Below are 14,844 nucleotides of genomic sequence, written 5' to 3'. Positions count from 1 at the left end.
TAAGAAAAACAAGCTGTTGAAAACAATAACAACAAAAAGTTTCTCATTTGTATGATTTGCAAAAAATAAACTAGCTTATTTGCAAGTGGTATGACATCTAATGGAAATCAGTAGAGAATCACAAACTGCACTTCAAAAGATACATCTAATATCATTTTCATAATAAGGCAATTCTAAAAATGTGCTCATTTTACCATTTCACCAAATGAATTAAAATATCAGTGCACACTGTCATATATTATCACTCACAGGGAAGGCTAAAGTAGAAATGTTACAATACAATACCATGCCATGTCACCATTCTATTGAAGTGGAACGTGGGAACATATTTCTCAGAACAAATGGTGAAATGAAGATACCATCTTTTGTAAAGGTTTTCTTTTGAGAGTCCCTCAGTTTCTTCTGATGATCTGCCATTCAGAAAGTGACAATGAATAATAACATTCTGACACCAGCATTTAATCATTTCTTATGTTCTCTCTGAGTCCTCTAGATAGATACATGCTCTAAAGAAAATCCAAATACCTGCTCTCTGGTATCAGATCTTGTGAAAACTATGCCTTGGTTCATTTGGACATATACTGTGCATGCCTGAAACCACCTTGAGAAATTATTCTGATTCTACAAAAAAAAATGTGTAATAAATTGGAAAAAGTCAAATGGTTTACTATTATTAGGGATGTAAGTATCCCTAGCTTTATTTGGAACCCAGTGTCTGAATTATGCTGTGAATATGTGTGGTTTATCAGAGTTCCTTAGAGGAGAGGTGTTCTTCCATGTTGCTAAGGAACATGCCACCGCACCAGAGGGAATGCTGTCATCCTTGCATAGTTTCTCCCAAGTGATTCTTAACATTGAACCTGTACAACTGCTCAAGAGGAGGGCTCCTTTCCCTTTTCCTGGATTCTAATGAAGCTTCTTCTGGTGTGGAAGCCTTTACTTTATTTTACACTCATGTAGGATTTAATAGGGTTGATGCCAAGGATTTGGCAAGATTTTAATTCAATGATATAAAATCTATTAGAGTTCATGTGTGTTTTGCAAGGGTCATGGAAATTTCAGCTGCACATTGTCAGCTACAACATACACATGTAACTCATAATCACTTTTTTTTCTGTTTTTTAATTACCTTGGTTTTACTATAATGTTCAAGGACTGAACTGTTTTATTTGCTGTTCAAGATAATGTAAATGTGAAATTTTGGTTATTTTATGATAGTTTAATTTTGTGTTTTACCCTAACACTTTGTCTTATTAATATTGTACAAGCATAAAATACAGTGTCAATATCATTTCAGAGATATGAGGGGTTTTCAAAAGTTAATACAACTAGGTACACATATCAGGTAATATGAACAAATAATTTGGGGTATTAGGTTATTTGTTTGCATGTACAATGCACACATCTTGAGGTGCTTTCATTTTATATGTGCCTGCACATAATTACATACTTTTTTGAAACTGACTGGTGAATGGAAGCAGCCCTTAATTTCACAATACTCCACAAAGTGGCACTCTGACTTTGCAAATGGTAAAATAAAATCAAGTGCAGAGTGGATGGCACCTCCACAACCCTACTATAGCATCCTGTTTCTGTTGAACATAAAATCCATGACTGAGGCATTTTGCAAGCAATCATTTATGCAAAGTAGTGTTGGTAACAAGACTATTTAGATTTGAATGCTCCTTTTTCAACTTTTTAAACATTTTCAAAAGCCATTTTGATATGTTATTGTGAACCAAATTGATATTTGATATGTTAATTACTTGGCAAATTCTTTGCCTTAGCTGCTGTGCTGAATCTTTTCTTTGTTCCCACAATGATCTGTGATGCTTATGGTGACCTGTATTCAGCAGGGGCCCTCTGCATCACTTAGTACAATGTCTGCTATGCAGGGAATACTATAAGCAAAATGGTTCTATTGTCATTGTTGCTGTTGTCACATTGAGGATTTCTGAGTCAAATGTGAGTTTTATTCCATCTAAGCAACATACTTAGTGTCATAAAGAGAAATTCACTGATTGAGGATGGTCCCTGTGTCCTCTCTCAGGCTGATCGGACTGATGGCCATTGCATCTATTAAGTGGAGTTCTATAGTTATATATTGTAACTATATATTAAGTTCCTGTTTAACTCCCCCTGTTACAAGTACTGCATTGCCTCAGTATGTTAATTTTAGAACTAGATGACTAGTATTCCCAAGTCAATATTATTTATTTGCAAGATGAGATAATCAGATATTAACTCTGAATGAATTAACATATATCTTAACATCACCTGGGAGGAATGGGTGGAAGTAGTATGTTGAAGAGGTTAGGATAGTTCACTGAGTGTCTTGTTTGATGGTCTCCCCATTCACATCCTCTTCTCTGAGGAGGAAGGAAAACATGATTCGAGGAGTCACTGATTAAATTCACCATTGCAACAAATGTGACTTTCTAGAAAATTGAGGCAGCAGAATTTCTGGGTATATAGCAAACATAGAAATACTAGAGAGTTCAAAAGCCTCCAAACTTTGGAGACAGATAAACCTGAGCTCCAATTCTGATTTTGCCTTTTTTAAGTTTTACCATGCATATGTCTGGAGACAAGTTACTTTGTCTTTCAAAGTTTCCATTTCCTCCTTTCCAACAAGAGAAATTTAAAGCCTTTTGAGGATTATTATGGTATGAAAAGCTTATACTTAGAATAATGCAATCAGTTGGTAAGTACTATTGTTTGGTTATGGTCAAGTTGGTGGTGGTGGGTGTGGAGGTGGAAGAAGATGAAGAAGAAGAGATGGAGTGGAAGAAAATTGCTAAGTGGAGACCAGAGCCAGATGCAGAGCTGTAAGTAGATAGGCCATGTAAATACAAGATACAAATCCATTTATAAGAATGCATTCAAATTTGTGCATCAGGTATCCATTCTTTTTCCCCATGTTGAGACTCATTCATAGTCAGGAGCTGAGCTATCAACCTTCAGAAATATATCATTGAACCCAGGGTGCTTCTTACTGACCATATAAACAGCACAGACCAGATTTTGTACTGCACCTACTCCACAGAGGCATCCATTTCTGCTGCTGTTGTGTACCCTTTATTGTGAGGAGTCCAGAGAGACTCTTATCATTCCATTGCCTTCTTAATGTACAATGGCCTGTGATTTGCCCTTTTAATGAAACCTGAAATACCTCATTGCTGCCCTGCAGAGCCAAGCTGGGGACAGATTTAGAGCTGAGTGCAGAGAAGAGTCTTATATGTGTGTACTCATCTGAGAACAATTTTACGGCTGTTGCTATAACCATTATGGTGGGTTGGACGTGGATGTGATTATTTGGAGTCCCTCTTGTTTCATTTTGGGGTGTAGTGATGTTGAAATTCCTTTTCTGAATTTGATCTTCTGCAGCAGTTTGTCTAGTTAATGTTATCACCTTGTTTTCTCTCTTCTAAGGAAGATGTACCATCTCCCACTTCCCTTGTTCATCAGCCATTTAAAAACCATTCTGATTGGATATTTTTCTGCCTCTTTTTCTCTTCCCCAACAAAGCTCCCAGGAATTTATGGATAAGTCTTCTGACTTCTTAGTTGCAGACACAGTATATTCACACTAAATTTGTGGTTAAAGTGGTGAGAAAAAGCATGTTGGGAAAATTTAATGAGCTTCTTTTGTTTTTAGTGACTCTTTGTTCACAAACTGTTAAAAATCCAGGTGAACTCAGGGTTAGCCAAGGTTCTGAATTTCAAAGAGTGAAACTATTAATACTGCACAGTTATGGGACATTAAATGAATTTAGCCAACTTGGATACTATGGTAAGAAACAGTTTTCATAATCCATGATTCTGTTCAATCCTGCCTACTCAAAACTCAAAAGTGCACCATAGCATGAATATTTCTGGAATCCTGTTGAAAAACAAAATCTGAGATGCCACTGCAAATCTGCTGAATCACAATATGCACTCAATTAGGTCCTCAGATAACTCCTATGCCCATTAAAGTTTGAGAACCACTGTGCTAGACAATACTGGATAGTTCGTATAGAATAACAACTATCACAAATAGTTTTAGATCAGTATAAGAAATTGAAGACAGGCAGGTGCAGTGGTGCATGCCTATAATCCCAGTTGCTCAGGAGGTTTAGGCAGGAGGATCACAAGTTCAAAGCCAGCTTCAGCAAAAGCGGGATGCTAAGCAACTTAGTGAGACCCTGCTCTAAACAAAATACAAAACAGGGCTAGAGATGTGGCTCAGTGGTTGAGTGCCCCTGAGTTCAATCCCTGCTACCCTTACCCTCCACTCCCCCCCCCCAAAAAAAAGAGAAAAGAAAATGAAGACAAATTCAATATGGTATCATTATAGTCCTTTGTAAATAGATTGCAAAGAGACCAGCAGAGTGGGCTTTGATTTGGTCTTTGATTATGTTGCTTTTCACTTTGGCATTCCTGTATATGATGTACACATTTCTAAATGCAAATGAATAGAAGAAGATTCCTGTAGTTTCCTAACTATTGTCTTTAATAACCAATACATCTCCTTACATTTTCTGCCTTGATCTTCCTATACAGTCCTGTTGGTCTCTTGCAACTTGGATATTCCCTACCACTTTCTTTCTCATCTCCCACTCGTTTGACACTTAATGTTTGTCACCATGCAATGGCATTTATCTTTTATAACTGTTTTATTTCCTCCAAAAAGATTATAGTGTGTCTTGTAGTGTCTTGAACAGAGTCTTAGTTGGTAAACACTAAAAGATCATGTATTTAGATTATTTAGTAAGAATTTGATAGCATTGATTTTAATATTCCTGCAAAAAAATAGAAAAGTATAGCCATATATATTGAAATTAATCGGCAAAACAATGTGATCACTGTGTGAAATACAAAGGCATTTATATAATACACTGAACTAGAAAAGTGAATTTTGTTTGGAGGCAAAAAATCTAGTTTTCAACTGAATCTGGGTCACTGAGAAACATGGTTCACTTGATATAATCCTATTAAAGCCATTAGCCTAACAGTTACTATTTTTATGTTTCCATATTCAATGGATGATATTATAATTGATAAGCTATTGAACTTATCCTTCTAGATTTGATAAATAGTATAATACAGTGCTTGATAAATTAATTTAGAATCCAGAGTTTAGTTCTGTTTTGTCGCTTACAAATTGTGTAACTTGGGCTATGCTATTTAACTTGTTTGTCTCTGTATTTTTCTTTATAAAATGTGAAGAATAATTAAAACTTCATCCTCTTATGGGGAAAATTGATTGAGTTAATGCATATTAAATACTAAGTTCCATGCTTGGCATATAGTAGGTGATAGGGCATAGTATAAAACTATGAATACAGATGTGGTCTTTACTTTCAGGTAATAGAGTTTAATAGAAGTAACAAGAAATTATAGTAGAGTGATAATGGCTCTAACAAGAAATAATAACCTATGGAAGAACATAAAGGAACAACCTATCTAGGCTTGATGCTCTGCTGATGAGAAGTAGGAGTGGGAGGACTTTTTTTTTCCCCAGAGAAAGTTAAGTCAAATATGAGACCCAACCAATAGGGAGAAATTAATATGGAAAAATATTTGGTAGGCATTCCTATATGTAAATAGTTCATGTGCTCCATCTGTGACCAATAATTATTCAAATTATAATGAAATGTTATCAGTCTCTAAGAGGGTTCTGTTGGTGCTATAAACTCAGAATTAACCATATTTGTAACACAGATAATAAGGAAAAGATTGAAATCCATTTACAAAAAGTGAATGGATTTGAGTAATTGAAGTTTTGAAATTTGTGATATTTGTTTGTTATCGAATCAGTACACCTGTAGGCATGAACCTAATGATTTCCACAAATATGCTAAACATGGACAGAATTGTAGACTTTTCATGAACACTATAAAAGATCAATTTATTATCATGTGTTTTAAGATTTAAATAGGTAAACATTAAGAATTCAAGCAGACAAAATGCAAGCATTTGTTCATTGACTTCCCAGTGTAAACAACTACATTTTAATCTAAAGTATATTGGGTATGAAATAGACAACAACGAATTCAATTCTAATACAGCAGTAAAAATAAGTAAAATTTATTTACAAAAATAAAAATATATAGATTTAATCTTGCAATATTAGTGTGACTATTTATTCATGCCAGTTGAAATGAGGACTTACAGAGAAGCAGTAAGTAAGAATTACAAGTCAATATTGCTATACAAAATCACTTAAGAAAATTTAATATAAACATGTTTGTCTACACTATTCTTAATACTAATTTCAAGTATCTACTTCTCTTTTTTTTGACCCACTTATTTAAAGAAAATAAAACTCAAACAAAAATTTAACTCAAAATTTGGCCCCTTTTCCTTTCTTTAATTTTTTTGTTATTGTCTCTTGTTGAATATCAGTTACCTCTTTTTGAAAAATAAGTAACACTAGAATGCTTTTCCTCTTGGCTGGATGACATATTGTTTTTCATGTATTTTCACTTCTTTGAAATAAACATTTTAAAACAAAAACAACTTTACACTTAGGAGTATGGATTAATATTAATATTTAATGAGATCCAATTCTTGGCTGTTTCACCAAAATAGAGCTTTGTATACACTTGTCAATATGTAGTAAGTTAACAGCACCAATTAAATATAATTTAATCATCCCTTACCTCCCCCCACAAAAAAAGGGTTGAAAAAGACGTGGTCCTGGTTGATGCACTTGAAGTTAAATGACAATAGTTATATAGTTCAGAAATATTACCATTTGAATTGAGATCTTTTAATTTAAAACTCAGTTCCTCTTTATTCTATACTCTGTGATAAATTCCATCTTTAATATTTTATTCTTAAAAATGACTAATCAGGCATTAATCAGACTTATAACATTCATATAAAATTCACTTTCTAATGTGATTTCTGAGCAGAACTAAGCAAACACTGACTCACTGTGCAGAACTCTTGTGACAAAGGGTCTTGTTTTCCTTGTAGCTCCCCAGAATGGCTTTGCATTCTCTTATAATGTCAAGTTGCGATCACTCAAGAGGGCTGTATGTATTGCTTGTTAAGAGCACAGTCTCTGAAATGAGTTCAAATCAAAGCTGTGTGAGCATGAACAAGTTATTTATTATCTCTTTGCCTCAGTTATTCTGTTAAATGAGGATAATAATATTAATACATACCTTGTAAGATGGCTATAAAGATAGAAATAGAGATGGATTAATTTGTAGATTACCTGACCTATAGAGGCATAGACATCAATAATTACTTTGTTCAAATAAAAATAGATTAGCAAAAAGCTAGGTTATGATTCATAAGCATATTTAATCTGATAAAAATAGCGGATCTCCCTGTAGCTTAGAACAGTTTCTGAATATTCATTATACAATAAACTTTTTTAAGGCAATGAGCTATAGTGGTAGTTGGAAAAAATAGAGATGCATAGGGAAGGGACACACTGTTTTATGCATCTGCAGATAAATTTATTTGATAATAATAATATCAGAATAGAAAAACATGATCACCAACCAAAAAATCAATATTTCAAATGCTGTGATTTTTGTGGTACTTGATTTCTAAGTATCCCATCATAGAAGTGATTAATGCCACATAACATTTCTCTTTTGAGTTCAGAGGTGAGATGCTTATATTTGAGGCACAATGATATGATACGAATGATCAAAACTAACCAGCCTTTTCTTTATTTTCTTTCTTAACCATCTCCAGATTCCTCCAAAGTCCCTCAACCGTCTTCAGGTGTAAATGGTAACATGCAGCCTCCCAGCACTGCTGGCCAGCCCCCTGCCTCTGCCATCCCTTCTCCTAGTGCCAGCAAGCCCTGGCGCAGCAAGTCCATGAATGTCAAGCACAGTGCCACCTCTACCATGCTGACCGTGAAGCAGCCAAGCCCAGCCACCTCTCCCACACCATCCTCCGACAGACTGAAGCCACCCGTCTCAGAAGGGGTCAAAACTGCGCCTTCGGGTCAGAAATCCATGCTTGAAAAGTTCAAGCTGGTTAATGCCCGGACTGCTCTACGTCCACCACAGTCTTCGAGTTCAGGACCTAGTGATGGTGGGAAGGATGATGATGCCTTTTCTGAATCTGGTGAAATGGAAGGTTTTAACAGTGGCCTGAATAGTGGTGGCTCAACGAATAGCAGTCCCAAAGTGTCACCTAAATTGGCCCCTCCAAAAGCTGGAAGCAAAAATCTCAGCAATAAAAAGTCTTTGCTACAGCCAAAGGAAAAAGAGGAGAAGAACAGGGACAAAAATAAAGTTTGCACTGAAAAACCAGTCAAGGAAGAGAAGGATCAGGTGACGGAGACAGCTCCTAAAAAGACCTCTAAAATTGCAAGCTTGATCCCAAAGGGCAGCAAGACGACAGCAGCCAAGAAGGAAAGCTTAATTCCATCTTCCAGTGGGATTCCAAAACCAGGCTCAAAGGTTCCAACAGCAAAGCAAACCATTTCACCTAGCAGTGCAGCAAGCAAGGAGTCTGAAAAATTCAGGACTACCAAGGGAAGCCCTTCCCAGTCCTTACCTAAGCCCATAACCACTGAGAAAGCAAGTGCATCCAACTGCCCTGCTCCTCTGGAAGGGAGGGAAGCTGGCCATGCTTCTCCTTCCAATTCCTGTACTGTGCCAGTGGTGCAAAGCAGTGGGCAGAGCACAGGAAATGGTGCTGTCCATCTCCCTCAGCAGCAGCAACACAGTCACCCAAACACTGCCACAGTGGCTCCATTCATTTACAGGTAAGACGGCCTCAGTAGGTCCATATGTGTAGTTCTTCATAGTCTGAGTACATGGCATCAAGATATCTGCTGAAGTACTGTCTTAGATAGTCATTTTGGAATAAGGTTTCACTCTGAAGCTAGAGGCCTAGAGTTAAATATGGAATTTTAGTCTAGAAAAACTTCCAGTGTGATCTAGTCTTATTCTTTCTCCTCTCCCAACCTTCCACCTCCATCTCTCAGAAACTAAGGGCTTCAAAACTTGAATTCCTTGTTGTTAAAGGAAAATAGAACCCAGGCTCCATGGGTTTCTTCTCCCTTCAATATTATACTACTGTATTACTACTATAACTTTTTTAGAATAATGTCAGTTTTATGGCAATTAAAAACATTTTTATTGTCATACTTGGAAGAAAGTATACCATAATGGTTAAAGAGGCAGACCTGGAAGCACCATAGATGTGGATTTAATGCCCAACTGTACCATTTGCCAGCTTCTTGACCTTGACCTACTTGACCTTATTTAACATCTCTTAGTCTCATTTTGTTCAGGTGTCAAGTACAAATAAGAGTTTACCTTGTAAATAGGAGAATATTAAAAGAGACAGTGTTCACTCTATATCCTGGAATATTTTAAATGTTCCTTAAATGTTGTCTGTAAGGCATCATTTTTCCAAAGTAGATTTTATATTAATTTCCAACACGAGGCATAAGTTCCTTGGCAAAATTAAGTAGCTGTGTAATTAGTATATGCATACTTTGTTATCACATTTATTTATTCTATTTTTTTATTTTATTCTATATGTAGTAATATACCATATATGCTATATCTAAATATAGGCATCATGATACACAGTCATAGAAGTAGTGTACATTGCCTATTTTGTGTGATATGCTCCAGTCCGTTAGAAATCTGTCAGTCACTGCTCTGTTCCCCAATGTTATTCACTGCCTGCCTGGTAAGGACCTGACAAAGGAAGGAATGATGTCTACTTTATTTTGTATCCTTTTGCCACATTGGCAATTTAAAAATACGAAGGAAATTTTATCAATAGGAAACAGGACCTGCTATAATTAGTCTAGAGTCTAGACTATGTAGTTATAAAATTTATAAAAATTTATTCAATGTGTAATTTTTTTAAAAATAAAACCAATTATTATAATGATTCATTTTCCTTCAGTGAAGAACCTGTTTTTCTCTAGAGCTTTATATACTCAGCAAAACAAAATTATAATTATTCCATTTAGTCTCTTGGGATACCTCCATCAATCTTGCTGTTCTCTCTTCAGCAAAAAAAAGCCTTTGTGTTTGGATAAGAAGAGTCTGGAGACTTTTCAGATTCCAAGGGCCCTGTCTGACAAAGCAGAATTTAGATATCAAAAACATAATCCACATTTCAATAACATAAGACAAAATTATCAAGTCTTAAGTTTTTCACACACAGCACATTTGTGTCCCAGATATATTCTGTAAATAATCCATGATTTTTAAAAAATCACAAATTATTTTCACAGGAAAGTACAAATCTGTATCTGCCAATTTATCAGACTTTTGTTTATGTTTTGATTCTGATAAAATATCCAGTGGTTTTACAAATTAAATAGTGTCCATTTGAAAATTTAGCTTTTTTTAAAATTTAACAAGTTTAATCCTTATTAACATCTCAGATAAGTTCTGTGTTGCTATTGACTTTAGTAACATAAAAAATAGAGCTCTAATCCTTTTGTAATTTAATTTTTATTCATAGTTAAATTTGTATGTATTTACCATATATATCATTATGTTTTCCGTGTACACACACGCACACTATAGGAATGACTAAATATGTCTAATTTGCATATGAGTTTCTCACATAGGTTTCATTTTTGTGGTGAGAACACTTTTTAAAATCTATTCTCTTAGCATTTTTTGAGAAATATTCTCTTATTAACTTGAGTCACCATGTTATACAGTAGAGCCTTTAAATTTAGTCCTGCTCACTGAAATTTTGTATTCTTCTACCTGTGAATCTCCAAACCTGACCCCTAAAGCACCCAACCCTTGGTAACTGACCATTTGCTCTCTACTTCTGTGAGGTTTATTTTAGGTTCCACATTTAAGTGAGATCCTGTGCTATTGGTCTTTCTAAGTCTGGCTTATTTCACTTAACATAATGTCTTCCAGCTTCCTACATGTTGTCACAAATGATAGGATTGCTTTCTCTTTTATTATTAAGTAATATTTCATTGTGTGCATATATGTATTATATGTGTATATACATTTATATCTCACTGAAAATATAACTTTTCAGTATTAAAAGGAAAACGTAGCATGACTTAGAAGTGTAAGTGTGGATCCACCGTGTGACCTTGACAAGTTCTTTATCCACTTTGAGTTTTAGATTGCCTATTTTAAAATGAAGATTATAAAAGGGAAATGATGTATCCAAGCAGCCAAGAGTATAGACTGTGTCCTTCTTTACCATTGTACAGGAAGACCATCTTGTGGTGTTTGTGAAAATGGCCCTGCAGCATGCTGCCTGGGTTAGAATCTCAGTCACCAAGGATCAATTATGTGATCTTTTCCTTATTTAAAGATTTTGAAACTCACTTCTCCCATCTGTAAAATGGAGGTGTTTAACACTGTCTGTCACCTAGCTAACAGCCTTCCCCAAACTCCAGATTCTAATCTTGTAAGCTGTGATTAATAAAATGCCCACCTTAGTCAATTGTTGTATAGCTTAAATAAAATAATCCTACATAAAGCTTTTTAGCAGAGAGCCATATTTGGAGTAAATGACAGAAATGTAAGTAACATATTATTATCAATCTATATGAGACAATGATTAAAGTCCCTGACCAGAATAATTTTATGAATGATAAATTAAGTCCTCTTAAGGCAGAGTGATTAATATTCATTATTTTTAATGGTCAGTGAAAGCTTTGTATTATAAAGTCATAACATTTGGATGATGTGACCCCTGAAATCCTTGCTCACTCTCACTGTTCCTACTCTAGGTAAGAATCCCTCCTGCAAAAATAGCTTGCTAATGGTTTTATAATGGAATTTTCATTTGCTGATTTCTTACCTAGTGAAACTGTATGTTACAAGATCAGTGCTTATTTAAACTTGACCATAACCCATGAGAAAGGAATGTTATCTCCATTTTCCATGGAGAAACAGATTTGAAGTCCGAATAGTAATACCGTCTTCAAGTCATAGTACTTGTGGGAGTTTACTTTCCAACTGAAATCTAACTCCCAAAATATTCCTTTTAATCAGTCTATGACATGCCCTCTTTTGTGTATCAGTATTTTCTATATGTAGAGAAATAAGAGGTTTTGTTACCAGGAAATGTTTGACTAGGAAAATGTCAACAGTACATTTGTGAAATTCTAAATCAAAGCTTATTTATAATGGCAAATTCTTAATTGTTATTAAGTAATGTGAGTTTAAAATACATACATGTGAATTTGTGTGTCTAAATATATATATACATGCTTATGTTTAAAAGCTAATTAAATCACCTCTATATGCTGGTAAGCTTGATAGCTGATGGTGATTTTTTCTTACTTTGCTTACCCCACTTCTTGGTCATGCTAGGTTAATCCTTATTCCTTCTTGGACATGCTTCATAATACTTTTTTCTTGCAAACTGAGTATTTAAAGTCCTCTAAATATAATGTTGGGTTCTGGCAGTTAATAGATTCATAAGACTAACTTCTCGTCCAATGCACAGTATTTTACATAATGTTTTTGGAACTCAATTATCCTTACAAAATGATAAAAGTCATTTTGAATTTGTTATCCTTATCCACTAAACGAGCAGAAGCAACTAAGATCAAAGGTGGAGAATTGAGGGAAGGATTTTAAGTTTAATATAAGAAGTTCTCAATAATTAGAGTCATTTGAAATTGGAATAGGCTGCCTTTTTCAAGTGTTAAGGTGTTCATTGGAAGTATTTAAGAAGTTGTCATAGTTTAGACAACTGGAAATCACCCAATACTTTTCCGCTTACGTGGCTTTCTCTCATTCAGCAGCTAATGGGTAATAAAGATGTAAAGATTAATAAAAATTGCTCTGCCCTCTGGGAGCAGTGATAACATAATCAAAGATATGAACCCATTGCTTATCTGGAAGTATAGACAACATATAGAATTATTGTAGAAGGAAGAGGAGGGTTTAAAAAAAATTCTTATGTGGGAGTACAGCCTATCAGAGGTGAGACATATACATGAAAGGGAAAATGGTAGGCCATCATCCAGATTTGCTGTCTGCAATTTTATGATCCAGGCATGATGGGAAAAAAATATTTATTCTTTTGTGAAGTGCCACAAACTCTGGAGACTAGGGTTTAGAACTCATGACCATCTAAATAGGAGACTAAAGAAAAAATTTTGGAAAAGAAATCCATATTTTATTTCTATCTTCAATGAATCCCTCCCCACACATTCAGCTTTCAGCTAGTCCTGTAAACTCTCCTCTCAACACATCTCCTTATCCTTTCCATTTCTATTCGTCTCTCCTGGTTTAAGCCATATATCCACCAATTCCCACCTAGTTTCCTGTGAGTCTCCCGGTTCTTACTCCAGAGCTAATAACACCCTTCACACCGTAGGCACTCTGACCTTCTAAAAATGAAAATCATATATAGACAAGCCCTGCCTTGTGATGGTTTGACTTGTAGGGTTTTTTTTTACATTATGATGGTGTGAAAGTGAAACAAACTCAGTAAAAATTGCTCTTCAAGGGCTGGGGTTGTGGCTCAGTGGTAGAGCTCTTGCCTAGCACATGTGAAACACTGGGTTCGATCCTCAGCTCCACATAAAAATAAACAAATAAAATAAATACATGTTTTCCATTCATAACTTCAAAAACATTTTTAAAACTCCTTTTTAAAGTTTGAATTTTGTTCTTTTCCTGGGCTAGTTCTATGCAGGGATACTCTCCATGTGGGACAGTGGCAGCAAGCCATAACTCCTGGGCAGCCATGGGATCATGAGGGTAAACAGCCAATACCCTGCAGTGTACTGTGTGGCTGTTCTATAGCATTCAGTACGTTACTATCTTAGGATATTTTCAACTTACAATGGGAATCTAACAAGGTTCATTCCAATTCATGAAATCATCTGTTAGATTTTCCTGATTCTTAAAAAATAAAACTCCAAAATCCTATCACGACCTATGAGGCCCTTTGTAATCTGATCTTCTATCAAACCTTCAAGCCACATTCATCCCCACTTCCCCTTTGTGCATTATATCTCAGCTATCATTCTCTTCTGCAAACCTCCTTGCCCTGCTTCAGAACCTTGTCATTGAAGTTCTCTCCACCTGTGACAACCGTCCTCCAGGTCACAGCAAGCTTTGTATGCTGTCTCTTCATAGCAGCCACTTTCATCCATCTAGTCCAAGGAAGTATCTCCCATGTACTTGGCAGCATTATATCTCACCATCCTCTGAGCTTATTACTATCCATTCCCTTGTTTCTATATTAAGAGGTTTGATTTTAGCTACTTTCCACTCTACCATAAGCTCACTGAGAGCAGTAGTTTTGTCTTTCTTATTTATAAATATATATAAGAGATTAATAATTTTTGAACCACAGACAAGGAAAACAAGTTTGAAGAAGAAAACATAAAGGAAGAACAATAATGTCAATCAGCAAATAAATTGAGGAAAGTAGCAGTTTTGTCTTTCTTATTTATAAATATATATTTATAAATATAAATTATTTATATAAATATAAATAATTTATAAATATATATTTTTTATTTGGTACCCACAGTGGGTACCAAATAAAAAATGTTTGAATGAAACATCATCATCTTGGATATGAGAATAGAAGAAACAAAAGGTTAGGGTTAGGGTTAGGGGTAGATGTACAATAGAATAGGAAAAATTCTATGCTAAGATGTACAATAGAATAGGAAAAATTTTAAAGTCTGTTACTCCCTATAAATGGAGAGGCTCAGTTGAAATACAAAGAAATTTAAAATATTTAAAGAATTAAATCTACCTTCTTGTCAGCACATTCATTCACCTAAAAAAGTTTTTTCTTCTTTCAATAACCACCTCCATGAGATGTCAAAGATAGAGGGAAACCTCATACATCCCAGGTGTCATTTTCCTTCCATTGTCCACAATGGCATAAATAAGAG

General features: G+C 35.0%; 1 protein-coding gene across 1 annotated transcript in view; it reads left to right on the top strand.

The window, feature by feature from the left end:
- Positions 1 to 14,844, top strand: part of Nav3 (neuron navigator 3) — a 339,372-nt gene that overhangs the window by 153,403 nt on the left and 171,125 nt on the right. Inside the window, exon 8 of the mRNA XM_048808249.1 lies at positions 7,701 to 8,727. Within this exon, the coding sequence (XP_048664206.1) occupies positions 7,701 to 8,727 (1,027 nt within the window). The remainder of the gene's footprint in view (positions 1 to 7,700; positions 8,728 to 14,844) is intronic.

The sequence above is a fragment of the Marmota marmota genome, unplaced genomic scaffold (assembly GCF_001458135.2).
Source record: "Marmota marmota marmota unplaced genomic scaffold, marMar, whole genome shotgun sequence".
Lineage (NCBI taxonomy): Eukaryota > Metazoa > Chordata > Mammalia > Rodentia > Sciuridae > Marmota > Marmota marmota.
This window is presented reverse-complemented; position numbering and strand designations above follow the sequence as displayed.